This window comes from Pholis gunnellus, assembly GCF_910591455.1.
Source record: "Pholis gunnellus genome assembly, chromosome: 3".
Taxonomy (NCBI): domain Eukaryota; kingdom Metazoa; phylum Chordata; class Actinopteri; order Perciformes; family Pholidae; genus Pholis; species Pholis gunnellus.
Genome location: NC_136529.1, coordinates 12,230,571 through 12,256,898, shown reverse-complemented (window position 1 = coordinate 12,256,898; position 26,328 = coordinate 12,230,571). Strand labels below are relative to the sequence as shown.

Below are 26,328 nucleotides of genomic sequence, written 5' to 3'. Positions count from 1 at the left end.
GCATTGTTTTTACTGAGGTTTACCAGTGAATTTAAACTATTCACAACGATAACGATCCCTCAAGACTCCTTCAAGGACCCACGGAAAACCCATGATCACAGTGTTTTACTGTTACTAACAGATCCTCGCACCATCACTTATTCCCACCACAGACCATGAAACTTTACTGTACATTCCTTCAACATCTGCCCGCATCACGTGTCCACTCTTTCTCTCAGGTTTTGACGTGAACGTTTCGAGTTTTTAACCCAAAAAGTGTGCGGGAGTAACGTTTGCGCGAGTGCGTCACTGTTTGTTATGGACCGTTATTACCGTCGGACAACGGGGAGAGACTCCAATGTTTACGTCGCACGGGGAGCTACGTGAGGGCTGATTTTCGGTGTGAAGAGTTTATGTCGGACTTTTAAAAAAAAAAACGACAATAATAATTAATGCTGACAAGTGATTGTAAACGGTCGAAAGTTGGATCAAAATGGATCAACCAGAGGTAACGTTGCCGAACGCATTCTACGTTGTCTTCGTATCGGATCAGTTTATCTAGCGAGCTAAAACCCAGTACAACTTTAACGACAGACTAACGTTAGGACGCTTGTGATGCAATCACACTAAAGCAACTTAGTCCACACTGCAACGTTATCACGCAACCGCATCGTCAGCTTGTTCCAGTTTACACTAAGTGAAGATGCGTTATGCTGCTCCATTCCATCAAATGGAAATCCAATAGATGTCTCGTGCATCCTGTATCACATATTTTCCTTCTGATATAGTTTGCATCTTTGGAAACGTAGGTACCTTTACTACAATTGTAATACAGATCTGCTGGTTTTCCTGAAAGTGTGGGTGCAGAGCATGATTACAATAACTGAGCTTGCAGGGGTTAACGTACACACACAAAACAAAGTGGGGTCATTTATTGTTTTGTTTTATTATTCCGTTATTCCAAGTTTCAGACCACCACCAATACACATGGGAGAGGCTGTTCATGGCAATGACAGCTGTTGTCACAGAGAAAGAGAAACAGCTGTTCCCAAAATGTGCAAATAACTTCAGCCACAGCCAAGAGAAGTGTCGCATGTCTCACTGTAGTTCAGAGATGGGGAGTCTTCATTCATAAAGATTATTTTGAGAAGCCTAATTGTCATTTTGAGATGTAGGTTAACATGTGAATACAAGGTTAACAATCACCTAATCGTATCCTAAAACATTGTTTAGCTATATGTATTTTAATCATATTATCATCTTTGGTTTCTCATTACAGTAAGTGAACTGAACTTGCAGGGTGGGATTAAAAAATGCATCTTTTAATAATGATATCGTATCAACACAGTAAAATGACATAATGTCAACATCATTATAATGAGAGACTGGCGGTGTAAATCAGTTTCTCCTCCAACAGTGCAGATAACAATGCAAGTAGTCCGAGACAGTAAGTCCTTTCTAAGTATGAGATATGGTGGGTTGTCTGTGACCATGTCCACACGTCCCCCATACCATCCCTAGAAGGAGCTGGAGCAGATGGCCACATGGTTCAGCGAGGAGGGACTCGCTCCTGACTCCCCTAAGGAGGCTCAGCTGTGTTTGCTATGGAGTTGCCTCCAGCGCACAAGGAGCCGTCTTAACGGTGTGACATGGGACTTGGACACCCAGCGATCACAACACTTTGCAGAGATGGCAGAGGTAAGTTACCACTGAATTACCAGTGACGTCACCATTTTGTCAAGAAGAGAAAGAATAGCTGAGCGTCTGTGTCGGCCTTCTGTCTCGTCTGGAAGGTATGCAAGTCCCTGGAGCAGATCCGAATCTTTACAGAGCACAAAGATGTTTTGACTCAGGAGATACAAGATGAAAACGATCAGCTCAAGGACCAGCTGGGACGCGTAATATCCCTTCAAGGTTGGACATTTTTACCTGTGCACTACCTACAAATAAGAATAATCCAACAGCAAGAGCAGTAGTGACATCATTAAAACTTCTGGATTTGCATCTGCACTATGACAAAAATAGTCTCTTAAAATGGTTGTATTTTCTCCCAATAGCTTAATAGTATATATTTTGAGAATAACATGCAGGTATTTTGTCTCATGCACTGAAGGCTCTCTTCTTAATGTATCATTCGCACATTTTTTTTACGGCAACACAAGCCATGTTAGCTGTCCCATCTTGTTGGACAATTTGATAAGACATGTCATACCTGCAGTTGGTGGAGGAAGAGGTGGAGCGGTTAACCAAATGTACATTTTCCAAACCAACTGTCATGCTGCGTGAGGATGGGGCAGCAAGGAATAAGACCCAAATGCAGACAATAGGGCAGACAGGAGCAGCTCAAGGTACATATGTTTACTGGCCTGGGTAGGAAGTCTTAACAGGTGTAACTGAGACAGGTAACAGGAAGGGGCCAGGGAAAAAAGGGTGCAGGCAGACAGGCACATAACCAGAGTCTGGTTCGAGAGACATGTTGCAAGGTTCAAGGGCTGGAAATCAGCAGCACAACTCTGACAATCTGGTGGGGAATGAGTGGAAAAGGGCTGGTTATATACTGCAGGGCTGACGAGTGAAAGTGGAAACAGGTGATCAGGTGATCAGGTGACTGTGACATGTGGGAAAGTCGGAAAGGCATCCGGTGGATGGATGGGGAATGGCAATGAAGGGGGAAGTGGGAGTGTGGCAGACCCCAGACACCCCCCCCAGTCCACATTTTCAGATGCTAAAGCATTATATATATCTTGTCATTATACTCTGTTGTGATAGATTCCCAGATAAGTGAGGTGGCTAAGATGCTGTACCAGCAGGGTCTCACAGAGTTGATTCACAGCAACCCCAGTGAGCAGGTGGCCTACCTCCTGGTGGAGAGAGCCTCCCTGCTTGAGTTGAGTGAGGATCCTAACAATCTGACCGGTGATGGAAACACAGCCATCCTGCTGGGGACTGAAGCCCAGGCATTGAACAGCAATGCAAACCAGGTTAGAGGAAGATTTCTTTGTCTTCTTCATTTGTTAAAAGGGCACGCTGTACACGTACATTGACCTGAGGGCAAAGACTTACTCTGTGATCTAATTTTGTTCCACAGTCTTCCCACAAGGGGGCACCACGTCACGGCCAGAGCCCATGGAAGAGACTCTTTGGACTCCACAAAGCTTCACAGAGCAAACATACTTTTATTCCTGTATGTCTGTTTATCGACAGTAAAGTTTCTGCATCCCATACTAACAAACACTAAAAACTGCACTCAGGTCAGTTGCAAAATCAGGGACAATAAGCCACAGTGACTTCAATTTGTGTATCCCAAAGTGCACGCTTCAATATGAGGATCTTTTTTGCATGTTTTCCATTAAAAACTTCTGTTCAGCAGCATCCACATTAACTGCAACCTTTTGTTTTTGTTCCAGTGTTATTAAGCTCTGTTACCAGCTCACGCTAGGCAACTTTGCATGGCAGAAGAAATTCAAGATACTACACCACTGATGCATCTTGATTCAGTGCACTTCTCAAGGTCTCTTGTCTGTTTTTACATGCATTTATGAACATTTTTTAATTTTTTTATTAATTGGTTCTCTTCATTGTAGGGCAATCACTTCACTATTGCTCAGGTGCTCTTTCCCTCTCTCTTTAGATTGAAGCCAGGCATTTGGCTGGCCAGACAAGCAGCGTTGAGAGGGAATGTTCCCGTCTGGAGCGGGACCTGGAGGAGGGCTCCCGCCGGCTGGCCATGGCCCACAATGAGATCCGGCGTTTGACTGATGAGCTGGAGTCTGCTCATTTGACCCAAAGAGCTTATGGTGAGAGATATTTATCAGCTACTTAGCAGCAGACTGTGTTTTTTCACCATTTCTAACTTGCTTATAAAGTTAAATCAAGTTTCCCAACACTGCCAGAAAACAAAACATCACAAACTTTCAGCATAATCCTTTATATATATACTGTATATTACTAGCATTCAGAAGTTATTTTACCATCATACAATATACAAACAGACACTGAACTTATACTGAAGTTACCACCAACTTTCACTGCTCTGAACTGAACAGGAAACTCTGGCAGCAACTCTGAGTTTATTCTCGCGTCTGTGCTTCTTAGAACCTGAGCTGCAGGCAGCACAGCAGGAGGTAGATGAACTCCGGCAGGAAGTACAAAAACTGAAGAGCTATGGTAAGAATGATTTTTCATGTGTATTCTTTAGCCTGTTTCCAAGGAATTGCCAGATGTTACTGAGCTTATGTTGGGTGTAAAATGCAGACAAGTTACAAGCTACAATCCACCACACAGCTCAGATGAATCTATTTCGTATACTTACTCACACAGGCTGGAGATTATTCCAGCATGCACTGGGTGAGAGGCAAGGAACACACTGGACATGTCACCAGTCTATTACACACGTAAACAAACACAGTCACACTCGCATTCCCACCACTAAGATGATTTACTCTTTAAATTTCACTCAACCTGCAGGGGCCAGATGTATAAAATATGTGTACGCACAAAACACATGCATACTCCTTTGCCCTACACATAAACTGATATTTATGGAGGATGTCAGTAGTTTAGTCTTTTTGTGGAAATCAGGCTTGTGCGCCCAGCTCCACAGTGATTGAGATATACAGAGTCAGGCATACATACATATAGATCTGACGAAAAGGATATGCATATTTCTGCGTTTGCATGTTTGCATGATTGCATGGTTTCTGTTTTAGTCTTGAAGCTACACCGTTTTTGAATCTGGCCCCTCCTGGTCTTGAGGTTGTGGGAGGAAACACACATACAGGGGGGTGAATGTGCAAACGCCACACAGAAATGCCAACCTGACTGAGTCACCTCGCTGCCGTAGATCTGAGACTCACTACAATATTTACATTTTTGGTTAAATCATATAAAAAAGTGCCCCAAAAAACCCAACCTAAATGATCAATGTTTGTATTTTCAGTATGCGACATGTTAGAATACTCACAGTCGAGCAGGATTTCACAGACAAGAATGCGTGATAACAGTGACGTTATTAACATGTATTATTTATAATCAGATAAGTGCATCACCTGACTTTACTTCAACAGAAATAGTGGAACTGCGAAAGGCCAAAGAGCTGAACGATCGCCTGGACCTTGAGATCAGAGCCTTGAGGAGCCGGGTACGCACCCTGGATGCTGAGAAAGGTTCTCTGCAGCAGATGGTAAGATAGATGCTGGAATAAGGTACTTTATCAGTAAACACTACATCAAGAATTGTATTTTCCACAGTATTTTGCAGCAAACACTTTCGACTTTCCGTAAGAGAATAAGCAAGCATTGATAGTTCTAGTAGGAACCACACACTTCACTCTCATTGATGCTCTCAGCTGGTATTATTAATATGTTATTCATTATATGAGGGTGAAAGAAGGTCCTAATTTTGCCCTCAGTTGTGCAGACTAAGGCAGTTATTTCACTCTACTTTATTTCAAACTGCGGGCCCATATTAAAATTGGAGCTAAATCACACTTTTTGGCGAGTGTGTGTGCTCTGCATGTTGTAAAGCTCGCTTACATCTAAGCCTGAACAAAGTGCATAGTTAAGTGCTATTTCCCTTTTCTACGGTATAATGTTCATGAGTCTAATTCTGGCAACATTAATGTCTCAACAGTAACAAAAGGTTGTGCATTTGCCCTGTACGTTTTAGGGAATAATCTAGCGTTATACAGATAATAACTAAGCCAATGGACTGCTAGTGTTTACATTCACAATCATTCTGTTCGCTGAGAGTTGTGTTTGTATAGCACAGCATATGTTCAATGTGTATGGTGTAGAAATACAGATCAATGACGATTGACCATTGATGTCTACCAATGGCTTTCCTGTTTGCTCAACCAACAGACGGGAACCATTGTACATGAATTGGCATTCATTTTGATAATTGAATTATCTTCTTTCAAGCTAAAGTAACCAAAATGCACTGGCTCCAGCTTCTCAGATGTGAAGATTTGTTTATTTTTTGTCAATATAGTAAACTGAGCACATTTAGATATAAAGATAACAGGCTTTGTAAATTACCAAAGAAATATTTTTTTAATTTAATCCAACCATTTGGCAGTACCTCCGCAGCCCACTAGATGACGCTCTGAGGCCCACCAGTAGGTCCTGTGGTAGAGAACAGCTGTATATGTATATAGAAATGATTACTTGATTGGCTGAGAAAATGATCAGCAGATGAATCTGTAAGGACAATGAGTTGCAGCCCTACTGTGCTGTGTATGTGTTTGTCTTAGGTGGTGTCTCTGCAGGAGCAGCCGCAGCTCCACACTAAGCAGGTTCAGGCCAACCGATTAACTGTGAAAACAAATATCTGTTTTAGATGTTCAAAAGCTACAGTATGCTCTGTTCAAAGTCAAGTGCTGAATGAAATCACATTTAGAGACACTTCTCTTTTTTTTTTTTGTCAGCACGACACATTTATTTGCATTAACAATTACAAGTCTTTAAAATCCCTACACTCAGCCTCACTCACTTTTTATATATTTGTTTCCCAGGTTTTGTCTCTGCAGAGGGAGGTGGAGCGGCTGGAGTCAGCCCTGCAGGAGCAGCAGCAGCAGACTGAACAGGTTCAGGCCAACAAGTTAGTTAAAGTAAGTCCTACGACACAAACCCCTGAGCATTACATCTGATACTGAAACAGCTGCAGATCTTTGTCGTTGTCACCCGTATTTGCCTTTAATTTAATGAAGAGATACCACTTTGATGTAGGAGACAGTGCACAAACAGACTAGTTGATGTCTAATTTCTGGTAAATCACCGGTAGGACCTTTTGTTCCTCAAAGTCCTTCAAAATGACTCACCTGTTACTTTGTGCATGTTTGTGTTGAAAAAGTACCTTCCTATTTCTGTTATTTAGTCTCAAGCAGCAGCGGTAGTACAGAGCAACCAGACCTGCAGACATTTACAAGAGGAGCTCACTGCTCAGACAAGATGCCTTTGGTCAAAAGAGAAATTGAGTACACAGAAATAGGATCTGAAAACAAACTAATGCAAATTATCATGGATTGTTTTACACTGAATGGGTGTCAAACTCAGTGGCCCCGACTGCTATATTTCAGCTCTCTCCCAATCAAATAAACTGGTCAAAACTACTATCAAATGTCTTAATGAATATGAAGCATCATCCAAGTGTTCCAGAATCCAAACCCTAGGAGTAAGTCCTGAAGGTCTACCTAATTGTCTCCAATATTTATGCCACTGACATTTTTTCATTTGCAGTTATACTTGCCAGTGCACCGCACTTTACATCTCTTTAAATCATCAATAACTTGAAATGTCAGTGTAAATTAAAGAAAGTCATGGGTTAAACGTTAAAGTCAACAAAGCCGGGAGAAGCTCGGATTACAACACACCCATTGGAAGCTTTGTTGCCTGTGATTCAAAAACTCCCGTCAGCCAAGCCTGTATGTGGACATCAATCTGCGTAATGTTTCTCAGGTGGTGTCTCTGCAGAGGGAGGTGGAGCGGCTGGAGTCAGCCCTGCAGGAGCAGCAGCAGCAGCTCCTCACTGTGCAGGATCAAGCCAACCTGGTTAATGAGTTAGCTACAGTAGGGTTCACTGTACACATTGTTGAGCATTACATGATAATATCGCTTTCACTGCTATCACCAATTCAAACAGACTACAACTGGATTTGATGTCAAACAGCGTCAGGTTCAAGAAATGGACTGCAATGGCCTTTGTTTCCTAATACATGATGTCAAAAGCTCTTATCCTTTCAGGTACATTCCCTCAAGCAGCAGCTGGATACTTCCCATTATGACCCGGATAACCTCATAGCTACCATCTATACCAAAGAAAACAATGTTCAGGATCAAAAGTAGGAGATTCTACCTCCACACACCATCCAGCAGCTGCTGTATGTGCATGCTAACTCTCAATGTTGCAGTAACACATGGGTTAGTGAAGGTTCATGTGTGTGTTTGAAGGCTGTGGAAGGAAAACGGGCAACATTTTGAAAACACTCACAGTCAGCTGAAAGATGATAAAGAGCTACAGACACAACTACAGCTGCTGCAGAACGACGACAACACACTGCGTGAGGTAATTTGTTATATATTTATCAGGACTATATCTGGTTACGTATTATAAGTTCCATTCATTGTGCGACTGTTGGCCAGTACTAAAGGGCAGACTGTTGCCAACCACATAAAAAGGTAAAGGTTTATTTCAATGTGCCAGCTTGAGTTGCTAATGTATGCATTGTACATGCACGGTTAACTCCTATCTTTGCCGATGTCTGTACTTTGGAATGCAGGAGTGTCCTGGTCGTCAAGAAGCAGTAAAGACTCTGTTGGCCACCCAAGATGAGTGTGAGACACTCAAGAAGGAGATCTGTGAGACCCTTAAATGCCTCGACAAAGAGCGGAGGTAACAGACCCATGAAGTTGCCGTGAGCAACCTGCCGGAAAATAAAAAACACAATTTAAGGCTTGATGAAACTGTAATATTTTATTTATCCAATAATATTTGTATGTGTGATCGAACAAAGACTTTTCTTCAACCCTGCAGAGCACATTAAAAACGTTGACACTGGTGACAACATATGACAATGTCCCTTCATAGTACAATATGATGATAATATATGTTGTATGGCTTTCTTTTGCCACAGTTAAATCGTCATTTAATATAATAAATATAAGTAATGTGTTACTTTGGTCCATCGTGTTACAGTAAATGCCATGAAATGAAGGAAAAGCACAAGGCAAAACTGTGTCGAGCCAAACAGAAACGTGATGAGGAAACGACATGGCGTGTTGAGAAGATAAAGAATCTAGAGCGGCAGCTGTCGTTGTGTTCCCATTCATTATCTAAGGTAAATCTAGAGCTTTTGTCCTACTAAAGAAACTCTGTTTGAGGTGGGGCACCTGGATTTTAATAATATGTTCAGTGGTATTTCTGGTTTCAAATTGAATTAATCACTATTTGTTTTAGAATTTCTTTTTTCACATGATGGATTTCAATATCACAATGTATCCCCACCTGTGTTAACACAAGAGTGTTTGCTGAATGTAAATATATTGACTCAGTGACCACGGTAACAGCAGCCCATCATGGAATATGGTAAACGGTGGCAGCGCTGAAAGCCCGTAGGAGATGCTGAGTCATGGTGTAATTCCTGTATTGACTCACTCTATAGACTTTTAGGAACAAATGGCATTATATAAAACAATGATTAATTGAAGGAAATTCAAATTGTTTTTCTCTTCCAGGAAAAAGAGCTTACCATAAGTATTACTGTGGAAAATGAGAAACTACTTGTTGAGAGGAGAAGGCTACTACAGCAGCTAAATGAGGAGGAGCACAACAAGAAAGACAGTAATCTAACAGCCTCTTTGTCCAAATGCAGGTACTTAACTCAAAACAGCCAACACTTAACGGTATGATTCCAGAATCCACACATTATGTTCAGAGGATTACTGCAGATTTACGATTTGTGTGATCATTCACAAAGAGATGTTTGTATTGATCTCAAGGGTGGATTTTCTAGAGATGGAAAACAAGAAACTAGGAAACAAAATACTCCACATGTCCAACCAGCTAGCTGTCCTGGAACGCACCCTGCAAAACCTGCAATCACTCCACTTTGCTGAGGTACGGGGGCACAGCTAAGTCTCCTTTATCTTTAACCATAATAATAACATGCTCACAGTGATAATGCTAACATGTCGGTTATTGTTGAGCAGGTGTAATGTTGACCATGTTCACCAATTTAATTTAGCCTGTTAGCATGATTGTTTATGTGTATATGTGATAAACCTTAAGTTCATTATTATGAATAAAGAAAGGCTTATACCATATAAGTGTTACTTCTGTCCACTCCTTTTTGGGACATCAAATCTTAATTTAGTTTATTTATAATCAGCTGTATATGTTTACTGTTCATTTAATTAGTAATTCTTGAGTTTTTTTCTTGTTATTTACAAAGTACAGCTGGGGCTGATAGGAATGATTGTTTTATGACCAAACATTTTGACCAGATGATTGCACCAGATGAAAAGCCAACCAACATTGCCATTCTAAGGGCCATGCAGCTAAAACAAAAAAATGGAGACACAACTTTTCAATTAATGTTTTTTGTAATTTACAAAGCTAGTTATTTTACATCTAAATGTACTTGCATATAAATAAAGAACATAGTAATTCAAACAAAGTATAATTTCAATGACAGATGACGGGTGCATAACATATTTACAACCAAGTATATTTTTAGGTCATTCTACGTTTTGTTCTTTTCTGAATTTGCAAATATATTTTTAGCAATCATAAGTGAGCCTTAAGTTACAAAAGGTTGAGAATCTCTGATTTACTGCATATTCTTTACTGTGGTCATTGTAAGACAACTTTTTAAATTATTATTAGGAACTGAAGAATCGTATGCAGGACGCATTGGACAAAACTCAAAGAAAGCAGACAGATGTGACTTCCTCCCGTCACCGTTTCCTCTCTGGGCCTCTTTCTCGATCAGCAGAGATGGGCTACCTGAACCTAACCTCTGCTCAGAGACACTCAGACCCCTCGACTCCCCCGGCTGCTCTCAGCAACTCAGACAGTACGAGTTCCTAAGATTTACCGTCTATCTGCAACATGAATATACTGTACAGAAATAGTGATTTGTAAATAAATTAAGTTGACAAACCAAACACCAGAAGAATTTCCCTTTCTCTGTCTTTGTCTTTTCATTTGGTTTCATTTTTAAGTAACAACAATCTTGAACTCTCCAGATCTGAGTGACAACAGCTCTCATGCAAAAAATGTTGAACATTCTCATAAATATAAATCTATTTCTTGTAACTGTTCAAAATCTAGACTTCAAACTTTTCTAAAGGCCTAAAACCTGATCGACCATTTACAATGCATGAATTTCAGAACCCACACAACCTACGCAGACCTATCGCAGTTTCCATCTTCAGCCTTATCTTCACACCCTCATGTTTTTTCCTTTGCACGAATGAAAACAAGCTGTTTTGCACAGCACTCTGCGACCAGCAGCAATTGAGAAACCACAGTACATACCGTAGCAGCTGTTCATTCTAAACTCGCCTTAGGAGCTACAGCTCTGCCGTATTAAATTAAATGTACTTTTATTATGTTTATATTAAAGCCTCAAAATGTAATTTTTGTTCCGATTGCCCGTTGTATTTGTTGGTATTTAAACTACAAACAGTCATTTGTCCAGTTGGCCTCTTGGTCTGTCAAACACACCGAGACATCTGAATAGACGGTTGCTACATCTCAACAGATTTTTAACCAAAGGGATCCATTCTGAATTAGTGGTCACAGATATATCGGTTGGCTGTTACAGCAACTTGTCAGTAATGGCTTTCACACTTTAACTCCATATCAAACTATCATGCACAAACATTTAATATAAATGTACAAGATGTAATGCATAAGAATGGACCACATTATGGTCTTACAAGTCCTCAAACCTATATCCAACACTACCACTCCACAACTTGGACATTTTATGTGTGGCCTAGTTATCATATATTCAAATAAACAAACGAAATTATATTAATTGTCGGTGCTTTACGGGAGTCTCTAATGTGCAGCCAGGGCAACTTGTTGCACAAAGCAATGCCTTTCAGAAGACTTTTGATGAGGTCAGACCACAGACAACAGGTCTGAAACTTACGTGACACAGTGACGCGTCTGTTGACAGATTACTATTAAATTATATAAATTAAAGAACTAATACATGCATTTTTCCTTTAAAAAGAAACATCTCTGGGACAAAGTGCTTTGGGATAATATATTTCTCCTTACAAATGTTCATTTTATTACCACGTTTTTCAAGTAAACCTCCAAAGAAAAAGTAGTTTTCCAACAGAAAAGTACCTCATGCAGCAGTAAATGTGTCCCAACCTGCCAAAAATGCCACTCAGCTGCTTTAACTACTCAATAGGCTATACACAGTACAGAGTAGCCTAAATGTACTTAGTTACATTCCACCCCTGCTAGAACAAGATCACAAAGTTCCTCATAGATCTAGCCGTTAAATGTTGCTCTCAAAGTGCACCAGATTGATGCATCCAACTTCAAAAACGTACAAAATATTTTTTCCGGGGAAGCATGGCCCCCCCTCTTTATACAGAAGAGGTTTCTCGTTTCCTTCCATCTTTCTCAGAAACTGGTGTGACGATATGAAGCAGTCTACATCGTGCATGACAATTTGAGGAAAAAAAAAAAAACAACTCCTCTTGACTGTAGTTACTCATGCCACTACAACAATAACTATTCACCAAAAAATGTGATTTGGGAAACAGAGGTAATTCACAAACTGACTCACACAACTGATCAACTAGCACAGACTAACATTAATATGTAATCCCTATATGTATTGACAATGAAGCAAAGGCAGCACTTGCATAGATTTACCTAGGCGGCAGCAGGCGGTCAGTGAAAGAAGTAGTCACTCCATTATAAAATCCACACTTGCAGAAGTTTAACTAAATATAAAGAGACAGGGAGCACGGCAACCTGAGAGCATAATGTTTATTAAGTAAAGGGTGTGAAAACTATATAACAGAGGAGTCAATTTTGCACATTACTTCCAAAACACACTAAGGTGTGCGAAGTGCATCGTAATATTTTGGTGCCCACATTACTCTGGCGACTTTTATGTCACTCCTGTAGCCGATACTGGTGTCCCAGCAGTACTCCGGAGAGAGCACCCTGCTCGGCTTGTGAAGCCACATGTACTTGTTGAGATGGCTCTCGTCGTGCCACAGAGCCTCCACATTATTCTGTTTATCCTCCATGATGCCCTGATAGCAGGCCTCAGTCAATGCTTTTACACTCTTCCATGAGCCTCCAAAGATGGCAGCGTGGTAGTAAAAATCCCCAGTTTGCATGTACGCCTTAGACATTGGGTTGCGGTCGTAGGTAAAAAACCTCTTCGGAATGCGGTAGTAGTGGGCGTGGAGCAGGGCCACAGAATCCCCCAGAGCCTCCGAGCCAAATCTGCCAGTGAACACCTGATCCACGTCGAAGCAAAAGACATGCGTGCAGTGGTGGCGAATATCCGACTCGATGACATCCGATATGGTTTTCATTCGCATCATAGAGATGTCCTGCCACCTGGAGCTCCTCTTCACCTTGATAACCTTTATGCTTCGCTGAGGAGCGAGCTTGATGTCTGGCACCTTCTCTGGCACATCCGTAAAAACGTAATACGTCACGGGCAAGCCTAACATAAAGTGATGCTCTGATGAGTTCAGGAAGGTCCCGAGGTAGGCATCCAGGTACCTTTGGTGGGAGGGGAGAAGAGGACAACGGCATGTTCCAACAAACTAAACAGCAATTGGCAGACCAGGATTTATTCAGGTGTGATGACAGTTTATTCAAACAGTTGTTACAGAATACATGCAAAAACAAACCTGCCGACAGCAAACACCGTTAGAGCCACAGAGGATCCTTCCGTCTTGTGCACCTGGTCGTAAAGGTCAGGGTCAAACATTCCTTCCCAGATGATGGGCGCTTTCCAAGATGTACATGTTTGCACGTTAGATCTGGACCTGAAATACAGGGCGAATTATTATTTATTAGTATTATGATGAAAATAAATACATTGACTTTAAAAATGTGTTTGGTGGGATCGCTGATTCTCTCATTTTTTCTTTTTATTACACACATTTCTCTATACTGAATTCCCTTTTTCAAAAGTCTTCTTTACCAGCATGCAGCTCAGCATAGCAGTTAATCTCACATGCAAAATCCACTAAAGCAACTATTGTGGCAATCATAGTTATAACTTGCATCACTTAAACCTGAACATTTGCATGTAACATGTAAAGCCATCCGAACTCACCAAGCCAAAACAATAGACGCGATCGTATCAAAAGGTATTGTCATGTCTGCCTTGCTGTAACCAAAACACTTCTCACACACATACACAGCAACTATTGTACCAGAGCGCTGAAAACATGTCGTCTCCCAACAAGAATGTTTTCTGGTTACAATGAAAGTAACACAAGAACTAAGAAAACTCTAACAAGCAGCAACTTGTCTATTCACTTTGTCTCTTATGTTGTTTCACTTTTTGTATTCCAACATTTCATTACAATCAAGAACATCTCACATCTTTATAACATGGATTATGCCAGCTTCAAGAAGTCTGTGTCCGTATGATTTATTTTCCTAAAAGTAATTCCAGTAAAAAGTATTTCACTCATTTGTTTCTTTAATTCCTTTTTCTAATTTTCTACATTTAAAAAAAAATGTCTTGCGTAATCTGTGGTCGAAGTAAAACATGTATATTCTCGGCCTTCTGTGCAACTTTAGTTGTCAAGAGTACTGTGGCCAAGTACATTTCACTCTACAGCTCTTAATTTGCTGTAATAATTACCCTAGTTTGATTTATTCATATTATATATTAAGAATTATATTGCATTCACATTGGGAAGGGTAACCAGACTTTTTTCAGTACACTGTATCAACCACATCAGCCTTTTGTAAATCTAAAATTTAAGGCTGCAGTTATTATACTATTGATCATTTTGTATTTAAAATGTCCCGACACCGAAGGTGACTGAACTTCAAAACCTAGAAACATTCAGTTTACTTTAGAATGGTTATAATTAACGGTTAATTCATTATCAAGATAGTTGCCTATTATGTTTCTGCCGATCTACTAATCAATTGATCGACTGATCCTCACATCTCTACTACATTTATTCAATTATGTTTTGCGTTCACACCAAACGCGATGAACGCGGCGCGAATCGCGTCCATCGCGCCGCCGGCATCGCCGGGGACTATTTGTGTTCATTCGCGTGCATCGCGTCCATCGCGCTGGACGCGCCGAAAAGGGGGCGTGGCTTATCGGCCTGAAAGCTGTTCAACTGTCCGCCATCAACCGTAGAAAAATAGCCTCTATTTCTGCTCAGTACGTGTTGTGGAAGTCCCAGATATCACGGGGAACTAAACGCCGTCATGTCTGGTTCATAACATAGTCCGGAGGAGCTCCGTGGATTTCATCGAGCTCACTGTGTCTAGCGAGCCACACGTCGGCTGTTTACTACAGCTGTATGCAGCTCCATCAACACTCACGATAACGTCATATAGACGTAAATACGGCAGCGTCTATTCATTGTTTGTACCATATGGTTTACACACACACATGTCTACTGTGGAGAATTTAAGAATTAAAAGCATTATTTAGTAGAATTTATAGCACCCCTAGTGGTGAATGAAATTGTCACAATGATGAGAATGTAAATTATGTTAAGAGTCACAATATATTTACTTATGGAATGTAATATAGGTTTACAGGATGTTTACTTATAGAAGATATTATATGTTTGCAATAAGTTTACTTGTAGGAGTCTTTTAACATAATCATTGGAAGTGTTGAACCAAAGTACAGTCACATCGTTATGGGGGTTCTGAGCCATGAGGCAGAGACATCAAAGGGGACACAGAGGTGCTGGACAAATGGCCAAGGAAGGAGGAGGAGAACCGGAGACGACGGAGGGAAGCAGACGGCCATAAAACAGAGAGCACTCCTGGGTAAGACCATGCGGTCCCAGGTCAGAGGTGATGTCAGAGGTGATGTCACAAGGGGGCTAGCCATTGAGATGAGCAGTGGATCGATGAAGGAGGCGTCAGAGCGATTGGAAGCCAATCACTGACCCCAGAAGACGGCCTTTGTGTTTTGCGACAGCGTGGGACACTTTCCGACCATCAAAGGACATAAAAGGACTGTTTGCGAGGACGTGCGCCGGGCCATGGTAGTTCGCTTTGCAGGATCCGACTTGGTCGGGCCTGTGAGGGGAGTTGCACGTGGTCTCTGCTCTCGAGATGCATACTATCGATAGTGTATTATAGATTATAATTGTCATCATCAGTTTACAGTCGTCATTGTTTAATTAAATACTGTTTTGAATTTGGACCGGATCGAGTTACTTTATGATGCGCCTGCGCAGAAAGAAGTAAACACAGCAGCGGCCTTGCGCTTCCTCCACCAGTTTCAGCCTCAACAATTTGGCGCCCAACGTGGGGCAAATGGAATTCTGAGAAGGCTGAGGAGACGTGGATCGGTGGACACTTTCGAAGTGCGCACGAACTAAAGGTACGCAGAGCCGTTTTAATAAAAATCTGCATAGGTAGACTAGGAAACTTAGGCGAAAGTGTCCCACGATTGATGTCTCCTGAATGCTGGACACGAGGAGGAACGCAAGCCGGTAAAGTAGAAATTTAGAGTGACTGTAATACTGTATGAGGTGCATTTGCAATCTGAAATACTTATTTAACTAGTGTTGTTAACGCTATGAGCTTCGGGCTCTAAATATTGTTGCGAAATCCTACCGGTGAGGTCCGTCAAGAGAACGGAGCGTCAAGAGAACGCAAGCTTTGAAGAAGCTAAGATAGCTACGGGCTAATACGAGTGGCATAAGCGGCTCTGAGTGTCGAGTGAATTGAGTTTGAGCACGTATTGCGAGTGATTACGTGGAATTAGCGACGGCTGTTTCATTGTCTCATGAGTGTGTCGTGTGATTGATGAAACGACGACTCTAACGGGAAGGGTACAAATTGTATACGAGCTTAAGAAGCCGAAACGAACGGTTCGCCAGAGGGCTAGCTATCTGGATGGAGGCTAGCCGCTCGAAAGCGCTATAATAACGCGTTCTAGGGAATTAAAACGACCAGTTCGCTAAAGGATTTTGCACTTTGGATTGAGGCTTAATCGCTTAAAAAGCGCTATAATAACTGAGTTCTAGGGGATTAAGACGAACAGTTCGCCAGAGGGCTAGCTATCTGGACGGAGGCTAGCCGCTCGAAAGCGCAATAATAACTGAGTTCTAGGGACCAGTTCGCTAAAGGATTTTGCACTTTGGACTGAGGCTCAATCGCTTAAAAGCGCTATAATGACTGAGTTCAGGGGAATCTAATTTGGGGGTTGGTAATAGGTAATGAATGGGGCGAATTGTGCATTTTGTTTTGTAACAGCTGTATTTTGTGATAAATGTTGTAGTGTTGTTGAAAGTTGTGTTGTAAGAAAGGGTAACGTACGGTGTGAATGAATTGTTTGAAGCCGGGAGCTAAAGGCCTGCTCCGGTGCTTACTATAGATATTTAGATAAACGAGGAGATTATAAAATAACCGGTGCATGTGGAGAAGTCAAAGCACGGTCTAGCAGAAATATAGTGTGTGAATTCGGCACGTTATTGAGTTCAAACTATGGTGCTTTGTGTAACGTTTTCGCCAGTTAGCTTAGCTTGTTTCGTTAGAAGACGAAGCGAGGTAGCTGCTAGCATTAGCTACAAGCTGTTTCCGGTCACATCCGGTTGAAAAACCATAGAAGAAGAAGAGAACTCTGCACAACTAGCGGTTTGGATGAGTAATTGCATGATGATTACAGAAAACTCCATTACCCAGAAAACCTAGAGATGAAATCTGTTTAGAACTGCAAAATAGTTAACTACAATACGCCACCCAGTAGATTGGTAGATCGATTACAAAAGTAAGTTTTTGATGACAAACTTGTAGCATTCATTGTTTTTGACTCTATAATCTTTTAACTTGCATAGTGACTTCAATTGTTGCTTAGTATCAATATAGCATTTTAGACTACCGTAGATGATTTTACATGTACTTGTTCGATTGGAAATTAGTTTCAATTCAATAATTTAACTTCAGATGGTACGTTTAGCTTTAATCCAATATTTTGACTTTCAGTTTTAATTCAATTTTATTCTACAATTGTTAACTTTGATTCATATTTCAACTTGCATAGTTGATTTAGACTTTGATTCCAGCAGTTGTAATTTTTTATTTTAATTCATAATTTTAATTTTCATAATTTTTAATTTTACAATTTTTAATTGTAATGAAAAATAGAAAAATACTTAATTTTTCACTCAGTCAGGGCTACAGTCAGAATAGAGATTCGAGGGTAGACGGAGTAGAGAGTTTATTGAACGCTCCTAGCCTGCATAATGTTTACATCAACTTCGGCGAGAGGCTCATTTTATAGCCAAGTTTGCCAAGATGACTTAGGAGTACCAAGGGGGGTGCTTAATTAATTTAAAGCCAGAAATCAGATTTCTTTGAGATACTGAAATTTGGAAAATTGACTCTGATAAAAAATTGGTTTGTTTATTTTGGGTTTTGTTCATTTTGGGGTTTTGTTTTGTTTTGGGTTTTGTTTTATTTTGTTTGTTTGTTTTTTGAGTCAAATTGGGATTTAAAAGTGCACAGAATTGGGACATAGAATATTTTTGGTAATATTCATAATAATGTTTCGATAATCAAATAATTGGGAGGGAAGCAAATTGGGGTTCCTTGAAAAGGCAGTTTTTGCCTAAGGAAAATTGTGATCAACTTTGAGTGTGCTTGGAGCAGAGAAAAAGGTGAAGCAAATACAAATATATTGATGTCCAAGAGGGAAAGAAAGAAATGTAAACTGGAAAGCATAGGTGGAGAGAGACGAATGCAGTGGTGAGACACACACACACACACACACACACACACAGATAATCTAAGAATTGGATTGTCATTTTTAAATTTGATCCCAACATTGTAGCCAACTACAGATTAGTGATGTATTCTAACTTTTACTGCTGAACTTTGGGTAGTTTTTTGTTTTGTTTGTTTTTTTTAGTCGAGGTACATGGTCGAGTGAATCCTGATCTGGGATTCCACTTCGCTGCCGTATGCTCCTCACCCACAAACAACATGGACGACACCACTCAACATGCCGAGGATGAAGAAGATGAACGAGACTCATTCAAGATCTACAGTGTCAGCCCTGACCGAAGACTTTCCGCCATCCATGAGCCTGGAAAACATCACACAAGAGAATTGTGTGACATGGACAGAGAAGTTTCATCAGCACAGATGCAAGGATGCCCAGCTGATAAGGTATCAGGCCATGAGAGGAAGCTGAAAGGGGGGGCAGAGACTTTGAGACTTTGACACACACCAACTGAAGACTTTGGGTGCCATAAAAGTGGCAGCTTGAACATCAAAGAAGAGGCTGCTCATCCTCCATGAACAAGGAGTGGGTGAAAGGATCGACAATCAGCAATCAGACTGGGGGGGTGCAGCAGGCAAGCGGAGTGGACCCCTAGTGATGGTGATGCACGCAATACAACACAGAGGGTGAGTTAACTTTAGATTCTTAAATGACAAACTCGTACATTTAATACACTCATTAGAAACTAGACAAACACTCACATCAGATGTATTCGAATGAAATTGAAGGATTTGGAAAGGTAAAACAAGTCACGTTAACTATTAAGGTAAAGATGTTTGGAATGTCACATGCAGGCTGATTCACTTCACTGCACAGCACATATGTTACGTGAACTAGAGGAAGGTTAGAAGAAGTATGACTTAGAGAAGTGGAAAGGTTATGTTATAATGGTTAAAATTTGTGTATTGGACAAAAAGTACTGCTGTGTCTCTGTTTCTCTGTCTCCCACACAATCTGAGTTGTAAGAGGGGGAGATTCAACAAGTGTTCTGTTACGAGGCCGAGGAATGCTGTGATGTCTGACTGGCAGCAAGTCAGACTCAATACACTGACTTCAAAAGCACAAAGGATCTTGATAAACAACAGTAATAAAGATGGAGATGCATAACAGATTTGTTTCTCTTGAACAGGAATTTCTGCAGCTGATGCCTGTAGAATTGTGCCTTAAGTGTGCCTGCAAAAATATTCCTTACGTGTGATATTCAATTATTATAAAATTGTGAATGAATAAGCCTAGACAATTGCCACATGATCGCTTCCATTGTTACGCTAAATTAGTTTACAGCAGAGATAGCGTGGCAAAGGGGGGTATGTAATGTCATTTTTTGATTTTGTTGTAAAGATAGATCCACATTTTGTATTTGGTAACGTCATAAAAAATTGCAACCTTTGTAAAAGATATGACTAAAATCCAAGTCTTCTAATTCAGTCATAGGACTTTAGAAGATAGGACATGGAAGGAGATTGAATCTTATACTTTTATTTTGGTAACTGTACAGTGCAGGTTATAATTTTGATGTATCACTAAATTGACACGAGTGAAAAGCAAATTCACCACCGTTGGACGACGATGAAACACCTGGAACTAAGTGGCCTTAGAGGCACAATGTGTTGTCTACTGTTTTTCAGCATGTAAATTGTAACACCTATTCTGCTTACACATCATGACACCTGTGTAAAGAATGATCCTTTTCCCTACACAGCTTGTACTTATTTTAGAAATGCTACACGAGAACTGTTAGAAATGCTTTTGAATGTATTAGCCTCAAGAATTGTTAATGCAGATGTTCAAGTGGATTCCTGCAGAGATTGATTGACAATTAGTGAAACAGATATACAGAGCAACCAGTTATGAGTTGATGATGCATTGATGGATACAACTGTTTAATATTCAATTGTGAGGGATTGTGTTATTCCAGGGAATTGATTAATTCGCTGTGAACAGCGAATTAGGGGGGATTTGTGGAGAATTTAAGAATTAAAAGCATTATTTAGTAGAATTTATAGCACCCCTAGTGGTGAATGAAATTGTCACAATGATGAGAATGTAAATTATGTTAAGAGTCACAATATATTTACTTATGGAATGTAATATAGGTTTACAGGATGTTTACTTATAGAAGATATTATATGTTTGCAATAAGTTTACTTGTAGGAGTCTTTTAACATAATCATTGGAAGTGTTGAACCAAAGTACAGTCACATCGTTATGGGGGTTCTGAGCCATGAGGCAGAGACATCAAAGGGGACACAGAGGTGCTGGACAAATGGCCAAGGAAGGAGGAGGAGAACCGGAGACGACGGAGGGAAGCAGACGGCCATAAAACAGAGAGCACTCCTGGGTAAGACCATGCGGTCCCAGGTCAGAGGTGATGTCAGAGGTGATGTCACAAGGGGGCTAGCCATTGAGATGAGCAGTGGATCGATGAAGGAGGCGTCAGAGCGATTGGAAGCCAATCACTGACCCCAGAAGACGGCCTTTGTGTTTTGCGACAGCGTGGGACACTTTCCGACCATCAAAGGACATAAAAGGACTGTTTGCGAGGACGTGCGCCGGGCCATGGTAGTTCGCTTTGCAGGATCCGACTTGGTCGGGCCTGTGAGGGGAGTTGCACGTGGTCTCTGCTCTCGAGATGCATACTATCGATAGTGTATTATAGATTATAATTGTCATCATCAGTTTACAGTCGTCATTGTTTAATTAAATACTGTTTTGAATTTGGACCGGATCGAGTTACTTTATGATGCGCCTGCGCAGAAAGAAGTAAACACAGCAGCGGCCTTGCGCTTCCTCCACCAGTTTCAGCCTCAACACTACACATAGTTTGGTCCGGTCTCTACTGATATGAGGTATCGTAGAGCTCTGGGTGAACATGGCGGCTACAGCATTTATTTTCTGATTTAGCAACGGCAGGACTTCACTGATGACGGGGAGAGCAACTCAACGCTGATTGGCTATCGCGCTGGAGCGTCACGCGATTTTTTCGCAGAAGTTCAAATATTTCAACTTCTGCGTTTGGGGCGTTTCGGCGTTTTGACGCGCCAAACGCGCCGCGCCATCGCGTCTGTACATAGACTTTGTATGTAATCGCGCCGCGTTCATCGCGTTTGGTGTGAACGCAGCTTAGGGCTAAACACTGCTGTGCTTTAAAAACATCAAATATTGCAGAAATATACACTAAAATGTCCTGCTGTGTTTTGTCACATTCATTATCAATAGTTTTTTTCCCCCCCAAATTGTGAAAAATAAAAGGCATCACAAATAACCCGATTCTTATTTGCGTCAGGAAGTAAAAAATAATTTGCCCTGAACTTCACATGGTTAGGATTGGGGAAATTTAAGAAAACAATATTCAGTGATTAAACCGTTGACTTCTCAACATGTCAAACGTGGTAATGTTGGTTTGACTTCTCTCAATTTGAACATTTTACAAAGGGACATCTTATTTCTAGTACTTTCAGTGGTGAGTAAACAGTGGATTCATGACCATCTGTGCAGCCAAAACGTAAGGTTTTAATGTTCTTACCAAAGGTTGAGGCTGGTGTCCACACTGTTGTCAAGAACCAGCATCTTTGCACTTTCCAAAGAGCATTCGTCCATAGGTAGTAGGCCTACTAGAAGTCTGATACCAAAAAAGATAACCAAAGTTAAACAATGTTATGTTTGCATAACTTATCTAGTAGAGTAATGTGGTGTTTTTTTAAAATTGAAATACAGACTCACCTCAACGATGGAGATATCATGTAGAAAAAACAGAGCGTGATAGGAATGCAGAGCACACATTTCAAAATACCCTTCATCTTCTGAACATGTCTACAGGAAAAAAGCCACAGACTGATTAAACGCTGAATCACAATTCTGAAAATGCAAAACTGTGTGGCACAATAACAATAACTTTGATTTTTAAAAAAAAGATGTTAGATACCCCATGGTTGAAAAATGCTTCCAAGCTCAGTAGACCAGGAAGTCTCTTGTAAAAGAAAGCAAAGGCAGCAGGTTCAGAAAAGATGAGAGAAAAGAGAAGGGGCTGTTAAAGTGTATCCATTAAGGCAAGTCGGCTGCTTGTGTTGAAGGGTTTTACTTTTATATTGTTATATTAAAGAAATAAACATGTTAAAAAAAAAATATATATATATATATATATATATATATATATATATATATATATATATATATATATACACACACACATACAGAGATGGGCAGTATTTCTATTACTTGTATTTGAAATACGTATTTCAATTACTTTTGAGTATTTTGTAATTTGTATTTGATAGGGCCGATTCAAAATCTAACGTAATTTGTAACAAAATACTTTAGAGTGGAGTAATTTTGTATTTAAAATACTCAAAATACTTCCTCCACGAATCAAAAAACAGTTCACGAGTTCAGTCTTCAGATCTTCAAGTTCAACGGATTATCTGTCAAGTTAAATATTTTATCTGAGTGTGAGATGTCAACTTGCTTGATGTATAACTTATGCTGGGTCTGGCTACATAGCCTATTGTATATACATGGTGATGGTTATGGTTATAATATCAAGCTAGCGATCGATGCTAACATGCTAATGACGCTAGCATGCTGTCTAGGCTAGTGCATAGCCAGTGTTTAGCAAGTTAACTTATCAGTTGAGTAGCTAGCTATAGGAAGAGGGAGATTGGGAGCTTGTATGTCATATGTGATGAATATTTTCTTGTTGATACAAAGCCAAAGTTTATTGGCTGTTAAGTCCCATTAATAAAATATATATATACATAATCAAGTTGTTGTCTTTCAATAGCTTTGCTTAGTTACACTGACATTCTGTGACTGTTCTTCCTTTTTGTGGGGTTCACCAGAGCTTTGTGTACATTATATAAACCTGAATGCTCTGCTATACCAAATTGTGAGAAAACAGAAAATCTAGAAAAAAGTATTTCCTATATTTTTAATACAAAATGCATGTATTTTGTTACATTTTATGGCACCAGTATTTTGTAGTATTACATTTATTTTGGGGTATTTTCTATCAAAATACATTTTGATGCATTTTTGCCCATCTCTCTGTGTGTGTGTGTGTGTGTGTGTGTGTGTGTGTGTGTGTGTGTGTGTGTGTGTGTGTGTGTGTGTGTGTGTGTGTGTGTGTATGTATATATATATATATGTGTGTGTGTGTGTGTGTGTGTGTGTGTGTGTGGTTACCCTGGGCTTTTGTCTTCCGTGGGTTTAATCCTAGATGTGTCTCAAAGACTATAATGGTAGGATACGCTGTTTAAACTCTTAAGAATCTCTGGCTGAGTTACAATAATAATAATAATAATAATAATAATAATAATAATAATAATAATAATAACAACAACAAGAGTTCATTATTATTTTTTGCCGTTTCCGGAAGTAACGTAGCATCCAACAATCAGACTAAAACCTTCTCATAAAGTCGTATCTTAGTGTTGGCCGATTCAATTCAATTCATTTTTAGTTAGCCCAAAATTACAAACCACAAATTTGCCTCAGAGGGCTTTACAATCTGTATGCATGCGACATGTACTGAACACGCGTTAAGTAAACGAACATATATTGTCCACTGAACAAACAAAATACTACATTTTCTAACAGAGATTTAAAAAAAAAGTGTTGCTACCTTACCCGTGAGTCGCTGTCACGCGCATACATCCATAAATCGTCCAAAAATATTTACAGGACAAGATTCAACCTGAATGTTGTAGTGTCCGTCACGAAGTGGCACACTGCGCAGCAACGTTGTGTGTTCTCAGGTGAACAGTGGAACGGCACATTTTGCGCACGTTAAATCCAATCCGATCTTCATCCGCCTTAACGTCACGCAGGTGTGTCCTTTAGCCAACCTGTGCAGTGGTACAGGAGACTGGCAGCTCCACAGTCATTCTCTAGGAGCGTTAATGTGCCCACACCCTACATTTATATTATCCTGGTGTTTGCAGAAGTTCACGGAGTGTCGAAACCGCCCTTGATCAAAAAAAGGGGAAGGACCAGACTGATCTGTTAACAACAAAATCAAAGGGAACCAATCAGATTGTAAATGATTAAGAGGTAATCCAGTTTAAAATGGCACCGAGACAAAAACAACCCTTACGTTTCCAACCCAGATCGTTGACTGTCAACACACCTGAGAAGCAAACCTGTGTGGACGCACGACATGAACTGTGTGAGCTCAGGAGGACATAAACACGTCAGATTAATAAACTACGCGCGTGGACGGTTCTGTGTTTTTTAAATGTATGGCTCCATTACGAAACGTCCTCTACACACGATACTGATTTCCACAGCCTAAACATGCATATTGAGTTATCATTATTTCATCACCTGGAGCAGTTTGTGAGTGGTGATAATTATTGTATAATTATTGTATTGTAAGGGTCTGAGGAGCCGTGTAGTTGCTGGCATCTACATTCCAGCCAGAAGGCTCCACCCACTCCCTCAGGGGAGCATTGAGATAAGGTGTGGGTATAGACACACCTGATCCTGATCTCCCCATCAGGGAGGGGAACAAAATGCAAGGAGGGGAAACGGAGCAGAGAACCCTCTTGTTACAATTGATAATGAGTAGAGAGAGAGAGATAGATAGATAGATAGATAGATAGATAGATAGATAGATAGATAGATAGATAGATAGATAGATAGATAGATAGATAGATAGATACATACTTTATTAATGTAATTTAATTAAATCTTTTTCTTTTTTTTACAAAGTGAATGATTACACAAATAAATGACAAAAAAATGCAGAATCAGAAAACTCTGAACAAATAATGAAACATCTAGATATCTGTTGTGAGGTAAGGATTACACCAGTATTTCTTGCAAGTTTTAGTCCCCCAGCTACTATTTATTTACATTAATATATTATATTCCTGCTGACTATTTTTTTCTTCTTTTTTTTCTCCAGATTGTATAAATATCAATTAGCAGACAATAAGCATCAGGTCTACATTGGTATTATGAATTATTGATTGTTTTCCATGGTAATGCAGTTAGAGTGCAGATTGAGTTGAAAAGCCTGCACTATGTTGCCTCAGAACAATAACATTACTGCGCTGGAACACACAACTGAAGTTTTAAGAGTCTGCTAATTGACTTTCAGATCAAATGGCAGCTAATGGTATGGTGTTTTGATAGGCAGAAAAAACACATTAAGGGAAAGGAAATGCCACAGAATGGTTTGCAATGACGTGAGGTACAATTTGTAGGAAATTAGCTAAAACATCCAAATTGACATCTAGTATTAATGAGATTATTGATAACTTAACGTATACAGCACTTTTCAAAAACAAGCTACAAAGTAAGTTACAAATACATAAATTCAGATAAAAGATGAACAAATCATTAAATAGGATTCAAATAACAAATGAGGTTAATAGTATTTTAAGCCATTATTTTTTTCATTTGGTCTGTGCTAATTTGTAAGTGTGGTCATATACCGTTTTTTTTAAATCTTTGCATAGATCCTAATCCTAATTCACCAATATTTGCAGGTTACGTATACAGTTAACATGAAAGGCGACTTCCTTCTCTGCTCAGGTGGACAACACTATACTTTTACATAGCAAATAGTTGTTTGCTGCTATATTGATGGGCTGAATGTTGTATATTGCTCCTTGAAGCCTTGGTTTCACCCACCTTCCTGTTTGGGGTTTATAGTCAGTGTACAGAGCTAATTGTCATAAATCTGAGCGGTCCTGAGATGATTAGTAAAGTACAAATAACGAAAGGTTCTGTTACACAAATTTGTCGTTATTGCTCTTAACTTTTCTCTAATCATTGTTTTTTGGGAAAAATTGGAGGGTTTTACCCCTTTTGAGCTGAGAAATTAAAAGGGGAAATATCTTTTT

General features: G+C 40.0%; 2 protein-coding genes across 4 annotated transcripts; one reads left to right on the top strand and one right to left on the bottom strand.

The window, feature by feature from the left end:
• The first annotated feature begins 355 nt into the window (after positions 1–355).
• On the top strand, positions 356–12,035 carry LOC306716065 (uncharacterized protein). The gene is made up of 17 exons (XM_079186622.1): positions 356–487; positions 1,501–1,677; positions 1,773–1,893; positions 2,749–2,960; positions 3,068–3,163; positions 3,611–3,776; positions 4,075–4,146; positions 5,046–5,161; positions 6,494–6,589; positions 7,437–7,547; positions 7,722–7,819; positions 7,929–8,043; positions 8,258–8,370; positions 8,674–8,815; positions 9,213–9,349; positions 9,477–9,594; positions 10,363–12,035. The coding sequence occupies exons 1-17, from the start codon at positions 473–475 to the stop codon at positions 10,564–10,566; spliced, it is 2,109 nt and encodes a 702-aa protein (XP_079042748.1). The 5' UTR covers positions 356–472; the 3' UTR covers positions 10,567–12,035.
• Positions 12,036–12,484: 449 nt separating this feature from the next.
• LOC306716064 (N-acetyllactosaminide alpha-1,3-galactosyltransferase-like) lies at positions 12,485–24,385 on the bottom strand. Of its 3 annotated transcripts, none has more exons than XM_079186621.1 (6): positions 24,102–24,383; positions 22,407–22,449; positions 22,205–22,294; positions 22,008–22,103; positions 13,383–13,520; positions 12,485–13,251 (listed from the first exon to the last, which is right to left on the bottom strand). In XM_079186621.1, the coding sequence occupies exons 2-6, from the start codon at positions 22,409–22,411 to the stop codon at positions 12,567–12,569; spliced, it is 1,014 nt and encodes a 337-aa protein (XP_079042747.1). In that variant the 5' UTR covers positions 22,412–22,449; positions 24,102–24,383; the 3' UTR covers positions 12,485–12,566. The 3 variants fall into 3 exon arrangements, with proteins under 3 accessions (XP_079042747.1, XP_079042746.1, XP_079042745.1); XM_079186620.1 differs by having other exon boundaries at positions 22,407–22,451; positions 24,107–24,383; XM_079186619.1 differs by lacking the exon at positions 22,407–22,449 and having other exon boundaries at positions 24,107–24,385.
• Between the last annotated feature and the right edge of the window lie 1,943 nt (positions 24,386–26,328).